The sequence below is a fragment of the Juglans microcarpa x Juglans regia genome, chromosome 5D, assembly GCF_004785595.1.
Source record: "Juglans microcarpa x Juglans regia isolate MS1-56 chromosome 5D, Jm3101_v1.0, whole genome shotgun sequence".
Lineage (NCBI taxonomy): Eukaryota > Viridiplantae > Streptophyta > Magnoliopsida > Fagales > Juglandaceae > Juglans > Juglans microcarpa x Juglans regia.
The window spans coordinates 203,129-217,984 of NC_054602.1; the positions used below are offsets into that span (position 1 = coordinate 203,129).

General features: G+C 36.9%; 2 protein-coding genes across 5 annotated transcripts; both read right to left on the reverse strand.

The window, feature by feature from the left end:
- Nucleotides 1-663: 663 nt before the first annotated feature.
- LOC121265985 (T-complex protein 1 subunit theta) lies at nucleotides 664-6,463 on the reverse strand. The gene is made up of 13 exons (XM_041169665.1): nucleotides 6,147-6,463; nucleotides 5,191-5,453; nucleotides 4,945-5,091; nucleotides 4,652-4,813; nucleotides 3,986-4,063; nucleotides 3,257-3,390; nucleotides 2,952-3,024; nucleotides 2,800-2,877; nucleotides 2,551-2,673; nucleotides 2,332-2,426; nucleotides 1,978-2,187; nucleotides 1,355-1,412; nucleotides 664-955 (listed from the first exon to the last, which is right to left on the reverse strand). The coding sequence occupies exons 1-13, from the start codon at nucleotides 6,292-6,294 to the stop codon at nucleotides 890-892; spliced, it is 1,635 nt and encodes a 544-aa protein (XP_041025599.1). The 5' UTR covers nucleotides 6,295-6,463; the 3' UTR covers nucleotides 664-889.
- Nucleotides 6,464-7,375: 912 nt separating this feature from the next.
- On the reverse strand, nucleotides 7,376-12,070 carry LOC121265984 (YTH domain-containing protein ECT4-like). Of its 4 annotated transcripts, none has more exons than XM_041169663.1 (9): nucleotides 11,906-12,070; nucleotides 11,332-11,408; nucleotides 11,091-11,199; nucleotides 10,862-10,932; nucleotides 9,778-10,371; nucleotides 8,666-9,253; nucleotides 8,343-8,555; nucleotides 8,065-8,211; nucleotides 7,376-7,768 (listed from the first exon to the last, which is right to left on the reverse strand). In XM_041169663.1, the coding sequence occupies exons 1-9, from the start codon at nucleotides 11,931-11,933 to the stop codon at nucleotides 7,517-7,519; spliced, it is 2,079 nt and encodes a 692-aa protein (XP_041025597.1). In that variant the 5' UTR covers nucleotides 11,934-12,070; the 3' UTR covers nucleotides 7,376-7,516. The 4 variants fall into 4 exon arrangements, with proteins under 4 accessions (XP_041025597.1, XP_041025596.1, XP_041025595.1 ...); XM_041169662.1 differs by having other exon boundaries at nucleotides 11,332-11,399; nucleotides 11,879-12,048; XM_041169661.1 differs by having other exon boundaries at nucleotides 11,879-12,047.
- Nucleotides 12,071-14,856: the final 2,786 nt, after the last annotated feature.

A 14,856-nucleotide genomic window follows, 5' to 3' on the forward strand; every position in this document is an offset into this window, starting at 1 on the left:
AACAAATAGTTATTGTATATGGAGCGCTCAGATTGGCTGTTACAAATACGAACGAAAATCATAGTAAATCTCGCTATCCGCGAGAGTTAAATTCGTGTTTAATTGAAGTTAAATACATTTATTTCCAATTTTTGTTTGAACACTTGATCTGCATCAATGCTCTTACTCTCCTGCATCTTTAAGCAGTATTTGGTATCCGTCTTCTAGAGTACAAACCATCTTCTAGCCATTTATTAGATGATCATACACTTTAATTTCTTTTCCGCGTGAGAAAATAATTATAGTAGAGTCATCGCATCACCCCACCCCCACCTACCCCCTAACATGCGGATAAAACGCACACAAGGCACCGGTGCCGCTAGTTGTACCATTTTAACCACGACCACATACATCCAACCTCCATCATTATAGGGCTGTTCGTAACTAGTACATCCAATGTTTCATGTCTGCATCTGTACTTACAACCCAAGTCAGACAACATTATGGATTTAACTTGCAGTACTCATACCTTCTTTGCGCTCAAGGCAAAAGTATAATTTTCCCTAGCAAGATAGTGAACGATCATTCCTTCAGAGTTTTAGTTTTTGTGTGTGTGTGTGTGTGTGTGTTGGGGGGGGGGGGGGGGGGGGGGGGGGGGGGGGGGGTGTTCAAGATCAAGCACAGTCAGTGTAAACAGGATACATTGGAAAACCACCAGCATTCCCAACCATAACACGGCTAAGGGCTGAGTGACATATACAAAGCACAAATTTTAAGACATTTTTCCTACATCAAACAAAATCTTTCAAACTAAAGCCTTTCGCATCTAATTAAATCAACAGATGCCTAACCAGTTCAGCAACCTGCCTTGCGATACTAGTAAAACCAATATAGTGATGGCCACATGAAACTAATCCTCATCCATCCCTGCAGGTTGATCTCTCTTTGGGCCACCGGCTGGTTTTGCCATTATAATCTGAGACATAAGGAGGCAAAGCATCATCAATAAAAACTTGCTTGGAAAGAAGATTTAAAAAAAACTAAGATTCTGCTTAGAATGTTTTATAATTAATTACAGGATCTTAACCTATTTATAATTAACAATATAAGGCACTGAATTATTCCATATGAAACTCATTTCAGACTTATAATGAGGGTTTTGACCAAAATTGAGAACTTTTAACATTGGGGGAACAATGCAACTAATCCCGTAGTTTAGGGGGTGACTGCCCAACTTTAAAACATATCTTATGCCACGGAATAACTTACAGAGCAAATATGGCTTAGCCATAAACAAAAAGGCATTCTGGTGATTTGTTCAATAAAAGTGCATTCATCTTAAATACATACATCAATCTAAAAGGGAGTCAATTACCTGGTCTACACGAAGTACAGTGCACGCAGCATCAACAGCATATTTGAGAGCAAAGAACCTGTACAAAGTTGAATTGAAAAAGTCTTCAGTAATAACTATCATATGGAAGTATCTAGACCCAAAGCATAGGCAATTCATAAAAGTTTTGGTACAGAAATCCACATCAAATAAATGCCAATTTTGCAATCTATAATCTTAATCACTATTCATGAATCTCATTCCAAGATCATAGCTACATATCTAATGATGCTAAGTCAGGGACTCTGCTGAGAGCCAACACAAAGCTGAAGCACATCAAATTCAGTCAGACCAAACTGATAATTGAAGAAATATAAGAACTTTCTCGTGGCTAGGATCATCTATCCAGGATTTGCTCCCAGTAGTGAATCCGAAGGGCCCTTCCTTGCTGGAGTTCTACTTCATTACCAAAAAAAAAAAAAAAAAAAAACAGAAGAACAAAGAGGCACCACCCCAAGACAAAGGCCCCAAGTGTTCCTCCTATAAACAATTACAGCCACACTCTAAACTATTGAGATAAGCCGTTAGATCCTGCACTGTATCACACATCAGAAGTAACCAACACGTACCACAAGTTTATGAATAATGCATGAAAACCAGCTTACTTAGTAATGTAGAGGTCCCAGACATCCAGGATTGAGATATCCTTGCAAACACCTTCCTCCAAGTCAATACCCACTTTGCCATTTCCAGATGCATGTTCGGCATATAGAGAAGATATGATCTCCATTTCATTAAGCCCAGCATTCTCAGCCAATGTTCTAGGCACCATCTCAAAACTGTCAGCAAATTTTGCTATAGCATACTGATCCAATCTGCATATCCAATTTGAGGAGATATTTGAGTGCACAAAAACAAAAAGACCAAATCATTTTTCCTCATTAATTTCAAAACTAATGAGCAAACGAGCAGCTTTGAAAAATTAGAGAGGATAAAAGAGAAAGATGCAAATAAAATACCCTGTTTCTTTATAAGAGAATTCCTTCACTCTTCTAGCTAACTCAATCTCAGTAGCTGCAGCTCCCGGTACAATACGGCTGTCCCGACACATAGCCTGAATAGAAAAGAGGTGATGCAAATAACTACTACAGAAGTCACATTGTGTGTCTAATCCAACCATATTTATAAAGGCAAAGCATGAACACCTATAAAAAATTACCAGTCTTCAGAAAAGTTACCTTATAGGTGTTGACTCCATCATCAATTGCTCTTTCAAGGTCATCTAGTATGCTATCAGTACTTCCCCGTAAAACCACAGTGGCAACAGAGTTCCCACCTTCTTCATTCTTGGCAATGGTAACCTAAATACATTTATTTACCGAGAGAGGAAAAAAAACATCATGCAAACAGACAAAAATAAGTTAAGAAACAAAACTCAGAAAAGAAAAGAAAAAATAAAGTATCTTGAGGTCACATTCTCAACATACCCTCACACCACCAATTTCCTCAACTGTAATAGAATCGACATGTCCCAAATCGTCTGGATTAGGCTGGCTGAGCTTCAGCTGATGCAAGAATATGAAAAAACATTATGAAGCAGCAAGAAGAAGGGTCCATAAATTAAGTCCTATTATATTACCATGGCAACAGAACCAGTTGTACGACAAAATCGTCGCAGTTCGAATTTTGAACTAATTTTCAGAACCATGAGCCTGCATGCAAGTCACAATAATATTAGAAACACTATATCTCTTACAGAGTCTTTAGCTTAGAATAATTCTTTTATCAGTAAGCAAGATCCCAAGCATAGAATATTAAAAGCTATAATGAATATTGTCAGACCAAATATATTCATCAGGACTCAATTCATGAATGAGTAAGATCTTAATGCATATGCATATTTGCACGACTGAAAATTATGGAGACAATAAAAACTTGGCATACTTGTAACGCTCACAGAAGTGCAATGCCATCTCTCCAATTGCTGCTCCACTGACAATTACTTTGGCACCTGAATCTGCTACTGCTTTGATAAGTTCCTCAACTTTTGCTTCTTCCGTTTTTGAATAGTTTTCTAGCTATAAGATGCCAAGAATACCCAAAGAAAAAGGTTTCCACCTAAGTTACACAATTCCATAAAGAAAGGAATATAATTGTGCAGAAATCTCAGAGTGGAACAAGTACAGCAACCAAAGTCCGATATGCTGCTTGCTACAGACAAGGATAAAATTGTGAAAACAAAGTACGGAAAAACTCCAACTGTAGTATACCAGTAGAAACAGTCATTCCCCACTGAGTGTCAAGTGGTTACATACATCCAATGCAATCAGTACTACTTTCCATTTCCTTTATTAAGATATGAATAAGGCATTGATTTGAGCTACTAATAAGGGGGGTCAGGAAAGGAGAAGGATCCCAGCTAAACTTGTTCTGATTTGGAAATGAAACGTCATTGACCCAGCTGTAGGAAACAACAATAATGATGTTTTGCAGAGTATTGCAAATAGCAAACATAAAAGAGCCAAGTTTGATATGAATTAAACATTTAAAGAAATAAAAACATTAAAATGGGAAGGGTAGAGAGAGAGAGAGACAGAGAGAGTAGATTAGACAAATGAAACAACTATAAAGAAGTTAATTACTCTGGACCATAGGAGATGCCCCCAAGATTACCTGCTCCGCACTATGGATTAAGACAGTTCCTTTTGTTTCAGTTGCAGATGTATCAACACCACTAGCAAACACAGCAACCTAAAGGGAAAATATTAAAAGAAAATTAAATTTTGACACCCTGAATTAAAGTACTTTCCCCATCAAATTAAAAACATATAGTCAATATTGTCAAAAAGAAAACACAATACCGGGAAGTCAGCAAAGTTAGCATCCCTAATTTCAATCAGCTAATAAATGAAGACAAACACCCCATCCCTCAAAATCAAAACTATTATTTTCAAGTGCAAAAAAATAGATCATATTAAAGGCAAATAAAAACAGGAGGATTGTGCTCATTGTCCTGAGATAGTCACAGAATTTTTCATCCCTACATCAAGTTTTCTACTGGATAAATAAATAAAAAAGAACTCTTTCTGCCAGTAACTAAAAGTGAGACATGCAAGCAAAATGAGATATTACAGAACATGACCAGAGCAAACATGAAATTCGCCCTTTTAAACAAAAATTAAACATAATACACCTAGAACAAAACAATTGAGGGAGAATGGAAGTGTTAAAAAATGAAGGCCAATGCATTATAAAAAAGGGAAACAAATAACCAAGAAACTAAATAACAAATCATGAAAAAATATCACTTTCCTTTTGCAAGTGCATATCAATTCTAACCTTTGCCTTCTCCACTCGCTTTATACTCCCCACAGCATCGCTTTTCAAAACCATACCCCGAACTACTGCAGAATTATGCAAGCCCCCTCCCAAGAGCTTAACAACACGGACATTATCCACATTAAAGTTTGCAGGGTTCTTGGGGCACACTTGGATGCACGCCTATATTTACAAACACATCCCCCCCCCCCCCCCCCCAACCCAACCAAAAAAAGGTACAGTCAGCACCCCCACCAGAATGCTAAATAGAATAAATGGACAACAACAAAAAGTAATAGGAAGGATATAATTACATCAGCAACAAGGGAGCACAAAATATCTTCTTGACCAAATTGCTTGCTAGCAACAGCAGCTTTCATTCGACGAATGACTTGATCCTTATTTCGCACATCTATATTCTCAGAACCTTTCTCAACCAGTTGTTCTAAGATTTCAACTGTCTGACAATGTCAAACCATAAAAACAGAATCAGGAGACAATATTCAGCTATGCCTCTACTAAAAACACCAGTCCACCCAGGTTGGACAGCATCAGCAAACCTTATTAATTGCTTTAGTGTATCCACTGATGATCTCACTTGGGTGTAGGCCCATCCTGATAAGTTCCTCTGCATTCTGGAGGAGTTCCCCAGCAAAAGAAATCGTCAAATTAGCTCCATCTCCAATTTCCTCTTGCTGGGCTTTGCTGGCTAAGACAAGAATCTTGGCAGCAGGATGCTGAACCTCGAGTTCATTCACAATAGTGGCTGCATCATTCGTGACAAAGAGCTTATCTAGGTGATTGATAACCATCTTGTTCATACCTGAGTAGAAGAAGATTAAGAATTAAAAAGAAGAAGAAGAAGAAGAAGAAAAAGAAAAAGAAGAGAAAACTAGTGCGACATTAGTCCAGTTCTACAGAGATGAAACAAATATGATGGCATCCAATTCTCTGATCCCACAACAGACATACAGCAGCGATCTCCGTATTTCCCAGGGCAATTGTCCACATTCCAAATCCATGAATGTCACACTTACCAAGAAAATAATCTACGACTTTCATGACTTCAAATTACTACAATTGTCTGTAGCTGCAATGCTGCTGTCGATTGAGGCAAAGCACTAGCTATCCACAGCACTCGGTTAAACCCTGTCCAAAGTCCCAACACCTTCTTTTTTTTTTTTTTTCCGCAAGGAATTCAGATTTTATTGATGAAAACATAGGGATAACCCATGTACACGGGACACCGTTTCATGCTTAATGATTCCGGATTGATATTTTCCTTCAAATGGTGAATATTTTTGCAATACATCAACTAAAAACTGGTAAAAAAAAAAACGTCAGCGTTACACTAACTCATGCCAATTAGTCCGTATATTTGAAGTCTTGTGGAAAATAAATATTTGAAGTCTTCCGATCAATCTAGATAAAAGGGGTTTCACGCAGACATAATGAAATCAGAACATAAACTACAATCAAAAGACAAGTGTTTGGCTCGAGATAATATATACTAAACCATTGGGACCGAGAGAGGTGCGAGTGATAGCGGACAGCTGCTTGCAGGCATCAATGTTCTTGAGGACGGCTTCGTCGAGACCAGAGAGGTGTTTGTGGCCCTCTTTAAGCATTGTTTGTATCCCATATGGCTGCATTTGGAAACCCATTATCTCGCAGATCGAAACCCAGAAACCCTAACCAACGCAGAAATGCGTCTTTTCTCTCTCGCACGCCTTTTATAACTACGACGGAAATTTTTTATAAAAATAAAAAAGCACAATTCAAATCCAGAAAGCCCTGCAACCCTATAGCTATAGCGGAGCACGGGTACGGCCGATACTCCCTCGTTTTCATTTAATACCCACGTCGGTTTTTCTCAATTCATTTTATTTTATTATTATAATTTTTTTAAATTTTTACATAAAATATAATAAATAATTCAATTTTTTTAAATTTTAAAATAATTTTTTTAAATTTTCATATAAAATATAATAAATAATTTAACTTTTATTCTGCTATTTATAAACCATCTTGATACATCTTAATTCGTCTTTTAATCCAAACCATTCCGGATCTATACCACGCAGTGACGCCGAGCATTTTATTTTGGAAAAGAAAGTGAGAAAGATGAAATAATTTATATATATATATGTAAATTGTGAAAATAGAGATCATTCTTATAAAATTAAGTATTTTTTAATAGTTTAGATTGTAAAATGAAAAATAAATATCTGTTTTAAGTGGACAACGTGCTCCTTTAAAAGTTCATCTAATTGATCTTATTTAAGGGATTAAATATACAAATATTCAATTAAAAGGGAGTAATTTATTAAATATACAAATATATTACTTGTGAGATATTTTAAAATGAGTTGTAATTTATTAAATATTCTAATCAAATATCTTACTTGTAATCAACAGCGCTATGTTACACAAGGAAAAAAATAAATAAAAAATAAAGTCTCACATCACTAAAATCTTTGCAATCCTAACCCAAAAATTAAAAACAAATCATGTCAAAAATCTGGCTCCGTTTGTTCGTCCTCCGCTATGATTACCGTTTTCCTTTTCCCTGCCCCTCTCCCTCTCCAGTTTCAAACGTTCTAACGCTAAACTGAGAAGGGAAAAATCTCTGATTTACATGGTGGGCATCGCTAAAAAAATGAAGCAGCAAAAGATCCAAAAGTAACGAGTGAAGTTTAGTGAACCAAAAGCAACAGGTGGAACCGAGAAGTTGAGAACCAGTTCAAAGAAAGAAAGCTGCGATGGCTCTAATCCCTTCAACCAATTTTTATTTTATTTTTCACATTTCCAACATAGCAACCCTGACCCGAGTAATAAATAAGCCAGCGTTTGGTGCACGATTACTGATATGGGGGTAAAGGTTTATCAAGAACTAGCAACTCCATTTGAAACGCCTCTTCTTTCTGACGCTACAAATGGTTTGGCACCTCCCGGGCCATCTGCAAGAGCAGCACCCGATCCCTTTCCTTCTCCTTCTGAAAGGGCTTCATCTCCATCTGCCTTCTCTAGTGATGCGGCTTCTGCAACCACCGCTTCCTTTATCAAACTTCTATCAGAAGAAGCTTTTGGCAATTTCTCTTTCACTATATCTGTTGCAGCATCACTCGGCTTCCCAACCTGTTACGACAAAAATGCTTTAGATGCCTGCCCAAATCATTGCAAGCTGCTTACTAAAGATAAGTATGTGCTTGTGCCACATACACTGAAAGATGCATAGATGAAAGTTATCTCTGAAAGTATTCGGTATCATATTTTACTTCATCGTACTCTCATTAGAACGCAATTGTATTAAAATTTAAGTAAGGAAGTGCCCAGCAGTGAAGTTTTCATATATGAGAAAATTTAATGAAAGCATGCTCGCATAAAATAACAAAAGTGGGGTGGACAAAAACAGGAAAGAAGATATCTCCTGCCTGCATTTGAGGCTCCTGTTGCTTAGATTTTTTTTCCAACATTGTCCTCTGGCGACCCTCATAAAATCCAAAATCATCCAGAATGCATGTCTTGCTAGAATGACCCTTGAAGATTTTAAGAATTTGAATACCCTGATCAAACTTAACCTGCAGCGGAAAGCAACAGTTCAATTTTAATATAACAATATAAAAAGTAGAAACACCAAGAAGATATGATGGAGAAAACTAAAAAAGGAGAGAGCAAGCCCGTGCATGCACACTGACACCCACACTCTCACCTCTTGTGTATCCCTGCTATTAGTGACAGGCTTATTCTCATTGTTTTCTAGTGTTATGTGCCTTAACAAACTATTAGGAAGATCCTTTATGATATGCCACTTCACAGAGAAGCTACCATTCCACTTGTCCTGCTGCCAACATTCCAAGGTTTTCTCAAAATTGACAGGGCCAATCATCTCTGCTAAACCCACAAATTGCCCACTACCATTGACCTATAATAACCAGTTAAAGCAAAGAAACAAAAAGTGTCAGGAAAAAGTAAAACCAAGAAACAATATGCAATAGCGAACTTAATAGAAGGCACCAAACTACTCATACTCACAGAGAATAACAGAAATACAGGACAGCCACCGGGCTTCTCCTTAGCTTCCTGATACACTGCATCCAGCTTCTTATTGCCATTAGAGGTGCTAGCCCACACACTATATTTAATACTATTATGGACATCATCCTCACTATAAGATTTAAGAACAAAGAATTTTGCATCCAAGCAGTCCTCAGGAGAATCTTCTCTGTTGTACTCTTCCTTATTTGGAATTATAGGAAAGTTAGCCTCTTTATCATTCTCAATCAACGGGAGGTTCTTTCCTTTAATTGCTAAGGTGATATGTCCACACCCCTTCTGGTTCCTAAAATCAAAACCCTTGGCTCTAGGTCCCTTACTCAGCTCATTTGATCTATCCAAATTCTCATTGCCATATGCTATAGGTCCACAACCCCATTTTTTATACTTATTATCAATAGCTAGCCCACGCCCACTCGTCTTTGAATCAAAGCCAAAAGAGCCAAAACCAGAACCAGCTCTGAATGTGTTTCCATATCGACCATACACTGCATTGCTTGGGTACAGATGGTTCGTGATTCCAGGAGCCATGCCCAAGCCAGATGTTGGTCTTGCATTGTGCCAATTCTGTGATGAAATAAATATATCTAATTCTCAATATCATCAGATCATTACCGATAAAAAAACATCATCATATCATTGATTATCAAGAAAGAGTTTACATTTACATATGATTGGCACAAACCCACAGAATCAATAGCTGAAAGATACAACCTATTGATGGAATAGTTACAAAAAAGTTGGGCATATATTATGTAATTACAACGAAGCACCAAGTCGACACATCTTTCCACATTGACAGACTGACAATCCAATAAACATAAAAATCATGACAGGAAATTGGAGGATAATATTCCTAAATGACTTCTTCACTATTAGTTAGGTATAAAACCTGATATGACCCTGCTTGGGAAATTTCAAGAAAAAGAATTGCCATGAACTATTTATTTGTTTATAACTAATCATCAGTCAATTGATTATAATCCATTTCTGATACTTCAAGTGCTTTCCCTACACCCATACTTTTTATGCCCCAGCCTCCACCGACAATATCAAGAGAATGAAAATATAGTAGGAATGCAACTTCATACCATGAAATGGGGAAGACGAGAAAGGTTTTGATTCCTTCGCGATGAGAGGTTGTTCGCATGCATGAATGGTGAAGAGGAACAAGCACTTGCCCCACACATCGACTGACCATCTGGAATCAGCAAGGCATTGAAGGAAGGGATTGGCAGCCTAATTTCATCAAAGCCAAATCTTGGATCCGGATTAGGGAATGAAGGAATGCCCACCGGAGAGCCTCCCCTTCCATAAGAACCATATTCATTCAAAGATGAGTTCTGGACACAAGGCTTCAAGCTATTCTTTTCATTTACATGTCCACCGATTGCTATCTTGTTGGGGGGGTTTCCTCCACTTGCAACCAATGGGGGTAATTGATCAGTTGCAGCTGAAGTTAAAATTTCTCCCTGAGGCACTCTAACTTGGTTGGCTGCATAAGGTTGAGTAGTCCAGGTAGAGACTTCATGATAAGGAATAGGGTACTGGTAATGTTGAGCCCCACATAACTGACCATCTTGCCCCATGGTTGGAGTGGGTGAACCGGGAGAGGGATATGGTCCATATGGTGAGTAATCATAACCTTGGTGATACATGAAAGAGCCATTATCACCATAAAGACTCTGAGTCAACCAAAACAAAAGTCAATTATTCACAAAAAAAAAATAAAAATTAATAGAGGGCAATACTCAAAAGGTTGCTCAAATTTCTTCAACTTCTTTTTTTAACTAAGAAAAAAAATTATAAGCAATAAATCAAATGTAGAAACAAAACCCACAAAAAAACCTGAAAAGAAAAGGTATGAAACCCATAAAAAATACAGATCATGGAAAAATACGCCAATCAAACCATTGGTTATATCCTGACTCACATAGTTGAAAGAATTTATTTCCCATAACATACTAAGTCTTTGATGAATCTCCTCACATTAATTCAGATGAAAATTTACAGTAACAATTGTCCCTAACAATAACTCAGTGAACCAAAGCCTAGAACTGAAAAGATGACATAGAAAAAAATTCAAAAGATCACCAGGTACATCCACAATACCACCAATGAATATAAACATACTTATCGGGAACACAAACAGATAGAGTAACATGTAGAACTTACATGAGCTATTCCACCATCAGGATTCACATATTTAGAGTAGTCATTCCACTCATTACCTTGCCTATCATAACCTGAGGAGACATTTCACTCCAAGATGTTATATTGCATGCGAAAGAATAAACATCAAATCATAACATTTTGTAAATTTCAACCAGAAAAGGAATTTGTGAAATAAATATCTCAAAGAGGCCTAACATGGCATTTGCCTGGTATTAAAAGCTTACCTTACCTACATAATAGTAAGCAGATGACTGATACCCATTAGGAAAGTTGCTTGCATTTGGGTTCAATGGCTTGGTCATTCCCTTAGTGTGGTTACTCGAATCCACCAGCCCATACTACATTGCAGAAGGTTATTCACAACCGATCAGTACATCATATTACTGAACATACTACATGTATGTCCAAAAACAAAGATTTGAATTCCCAATAAACTGATAAACCAACCAATAAAAAAATGGTGAACCTACCATCTTTGCAGGATTAGTAACTTCAAGGGCGTCAGTTTGAGAGTCTAATGACAAATTCTGCAGTAAATCTGTAGTTTCTGTGATAGCAGGAGTAAAGGGGGAATAAACCCATTGACAAGCGCACAAATTAAACAACCACAAACACATACACAAACAACCTTGAACAAACCAAAGAGTCATCAAGTCACAGCCTAATATAACCATACACTAAATAGTTGAAGCTAGATGCAGAGTTTGAAGACAATTAGAACCAGGAAAGCCTGGGGAACTTCGCACCTAAAAGGTTATCAAATTCATACACACCACAGCTATAGAAATGTCATTAACTAATTAAATGAAAATTTTCTCGATCATAAGAAGCAAAAGCCCAGGTATACGGGACATATACAAAATTAAATGAAAGAACAAATCAAAAGCTGCATACACGAATTAAGCTTACAAAAAAAACCCCTAATTAAGCCCAAAACACATACACACACTTTAAGGATCTGCCTTACGGAAAACCAAGCAACGTGCGTGTGTGGGTTGTGTGGGCGAGAAAGCATACCCAGCTGAGAGTAAGTAGTAAGGATACGATCGGACGGTGGGGCAACGGTAGCCATGGTCGGATCTAGTGACGATATATATAGATATATATATATATATATATATTGAGAGAGAGAGAGAGAGAGAGAAAGATTTGTGTGCAATTTCAGGGAGAAAACGAGGGAAAGAAAGACCTAACCTAAATGGCCCAAACGTTTGGAGTCTTGGACGTTCGTCTCATCACGTGACCACGTCTAAGGGTTCGTTTGTTTTAGAGAAGAGATAAAATGAGATAAAATAAAATTAAAATTAAAAAATTAAATAAAATATTATTAAAATATATTTTTTAATATTATTTTTATTTTATAATTTAAAAAAGTTGAATTGTTTATTTTATTTTGTGTGAAGATTTAAAAAAGTTGTAATAATGAAGTGAGATAAGATGAGATGAGATGTTTTCTGAAAATAAACGAGGCCTAAATTTAAAAAATAATTCAATTTTTTAAAAATTTTAAAATAAAAATAATATCAAAATCTTATATTCTAATAATATTGTAATTTTCTAATATTTTAATTTAATTTTTCTTTTTTTTTCTCAAAATATTTAAATTCAAATTATTTCACTACTATTTATAAATTTGTTATCTCATCTCAACATCAAACCCGGCAAGTTTGGCAAGTGGGACGAGACACAAAATTTTCATCTCATCATTACAATTTTTTCAAATTCTCACACAAAATATAATAAACAATTCAACTTATTCAAATCTCAAAACAATAATAACATTAAAAAATAATATTTTAAACTTTTATTTAAAATTAAAAATTTTCATCTCACTCCTCAAATCTGCCCGTCTCATTTAGTTACACAAATGAGATGAAAAATCTATAAATAATAGTGAGATAATTTATGAATAGTAGTGAAATAATTTAAATTAAGATATTTTATAGAGTTTTGAAAAATAAAAGAAAAAAAGTTAAATATAATTATTATAAAGTTAAAATATTATTTGAATATAATTTTTTAATTTTTGTTTTTAGATTCAAAAAAAGTTGAATTGTTTTATATGTTTTGTTTAAAAATTTAAGAAAATTATAATAATTAGATGAAAAAGTTAAAAATTTAAAATTTAAAATATTTATATTTAAATATTATTTAAATATTGATATGAGATGGGTTGAAACTATTATAAAACCAAACGGGACGTAATAGCCTTGGAGGATGCGAGCTGCCAATGTTCCAAAGGACGTACTCCTTCGGGGTTTAAGATTGTGTGTTACATTGTTGGTAATTTTGTATCATCTAGAAGATAAATGTTTTTGTTTTTTTTTTAGTAATAGAAGGTAAATGCTTTTAAGGCCCATTGTTATGTCTTTAATCAGAGAAACGATCTTCCAATCGGTTTTTAGGTGACTTCGCTTGCTGGGGTATGGATCTCATCCCTAACAATTGAATAATATTAAAAATGAAAATGATTTGTTCTACAAATTTCACGCAAGCTATTTAGAAAAAAATGAGATTGATTGAAAAATCTATTTTTTTAAAGAGTCTCTTTTTTAAAGAAGTTATGCCAAATTTGAACCTCTAAACTTGTATTATATAATACGAAGCTAGCTACTCCATATTATACGAAGTTAACTTGTATAATACAAAGTTAGCTACTCCATATTATATACACACAATGACTGTTTTGTAAATTAAAAAAGATATAAGAATATTAAATCAAAACTACTAACTAAAGTGTAAGTGGATTTCCTCCCACTTCACAAGCCCACTGAGCTTTGATTCAATACTGGCTCTAGGGCCCAAACTTGCCCATGAAGCAAGTCGTCTATAAGGATGTAATGAGAGAACTAATTGAGTCGTACGGTGACAGCAATTGCAAAGACGCTGCCAGGAGCTGCCCGCCTGTCAAGGAGAGGCGCGAAAAACTGTTGGAAGAGTTGAAGACGGGAGGGCGAGATGACGATAAGAAGGTAACCTTAGGGTGTGAGAAGGCGTTGCGTGCTAGAGTGTGCGAAAATGAAGGTTGAAAGCGAGGTTGAGCTTTGGGAAATGAGGTTTGAAACCAAAACCTCGAGCGAACAACAGAAAAGAGCAAGACCCGTCAGAAGAGCCGGTCGGGATACTGCTAAGGAGAATCGACCATCAGTGGGCGGGATTATGCCCAGCAAAGCTACCCCTAAGGGCGTTTGGGATTAGATCCCTCTCGAGGAGAGCAGCCAGTTATAGGGACACTTCATCCACAGGAAGCTCATGCACACTCAGAGCCCTCAGATCGCATCGGGGATTTCGGAGGATATGGGTCGTCATCCTTTCCAAGCCGTCAGTGTAACCAAAGTGCCAAGCATAATCGCGAACACCACGGACATATGACAACTCCTCTCGTAGACCCCGGGTCAGTCTCCAAACCCTTCCTCCATTTCCTTTCGTCTTCGAAGGCCTTTCTCTTGTCCGTCAGAGACTGGGAAGCCTTCTTGAATTGCTCTATCAACCACCTGTATGACTGACCGTCAGAGTCTTGCCGCTTGTGCAGCTTTGAATTTTTGGCCTACAGCTGCTCAAGCTCCTGCTGATAGTCGTCGAGAGACTTTTGTAGCCCCTCCCTCAACTCGGAGGCAAACCACCTCAAGACAAAGAAGGCCAACCCCATCCCGGGACTTCGACAAGTCAACGAGGGCCTCCTCAACCTCTTATTTCTTCTTCTGCTCCTCTGATGCACATCGCAAAGCCAGCTGTGCGAGCGAACGAAGTGCTTTATTCTCACTTGCCACCTCCTTTCAGTTGTCCACGATGAACACCGCCAGACGCTCCAAGCCCTGCCACATAAGTCTGGGTCAAAATCCAAGAATGAAACAAACAAAAGGCGCATAGAACTTACAAGCAAATATCTTACCCCTAGTGAAAAGCCTCTTGAGCCTGCTATTTGCCTTGCGAATACGGTTGACACAACCTCCATAGCTGTCGACCAAAAGTCCGTTGAGACCTCATCAACAACC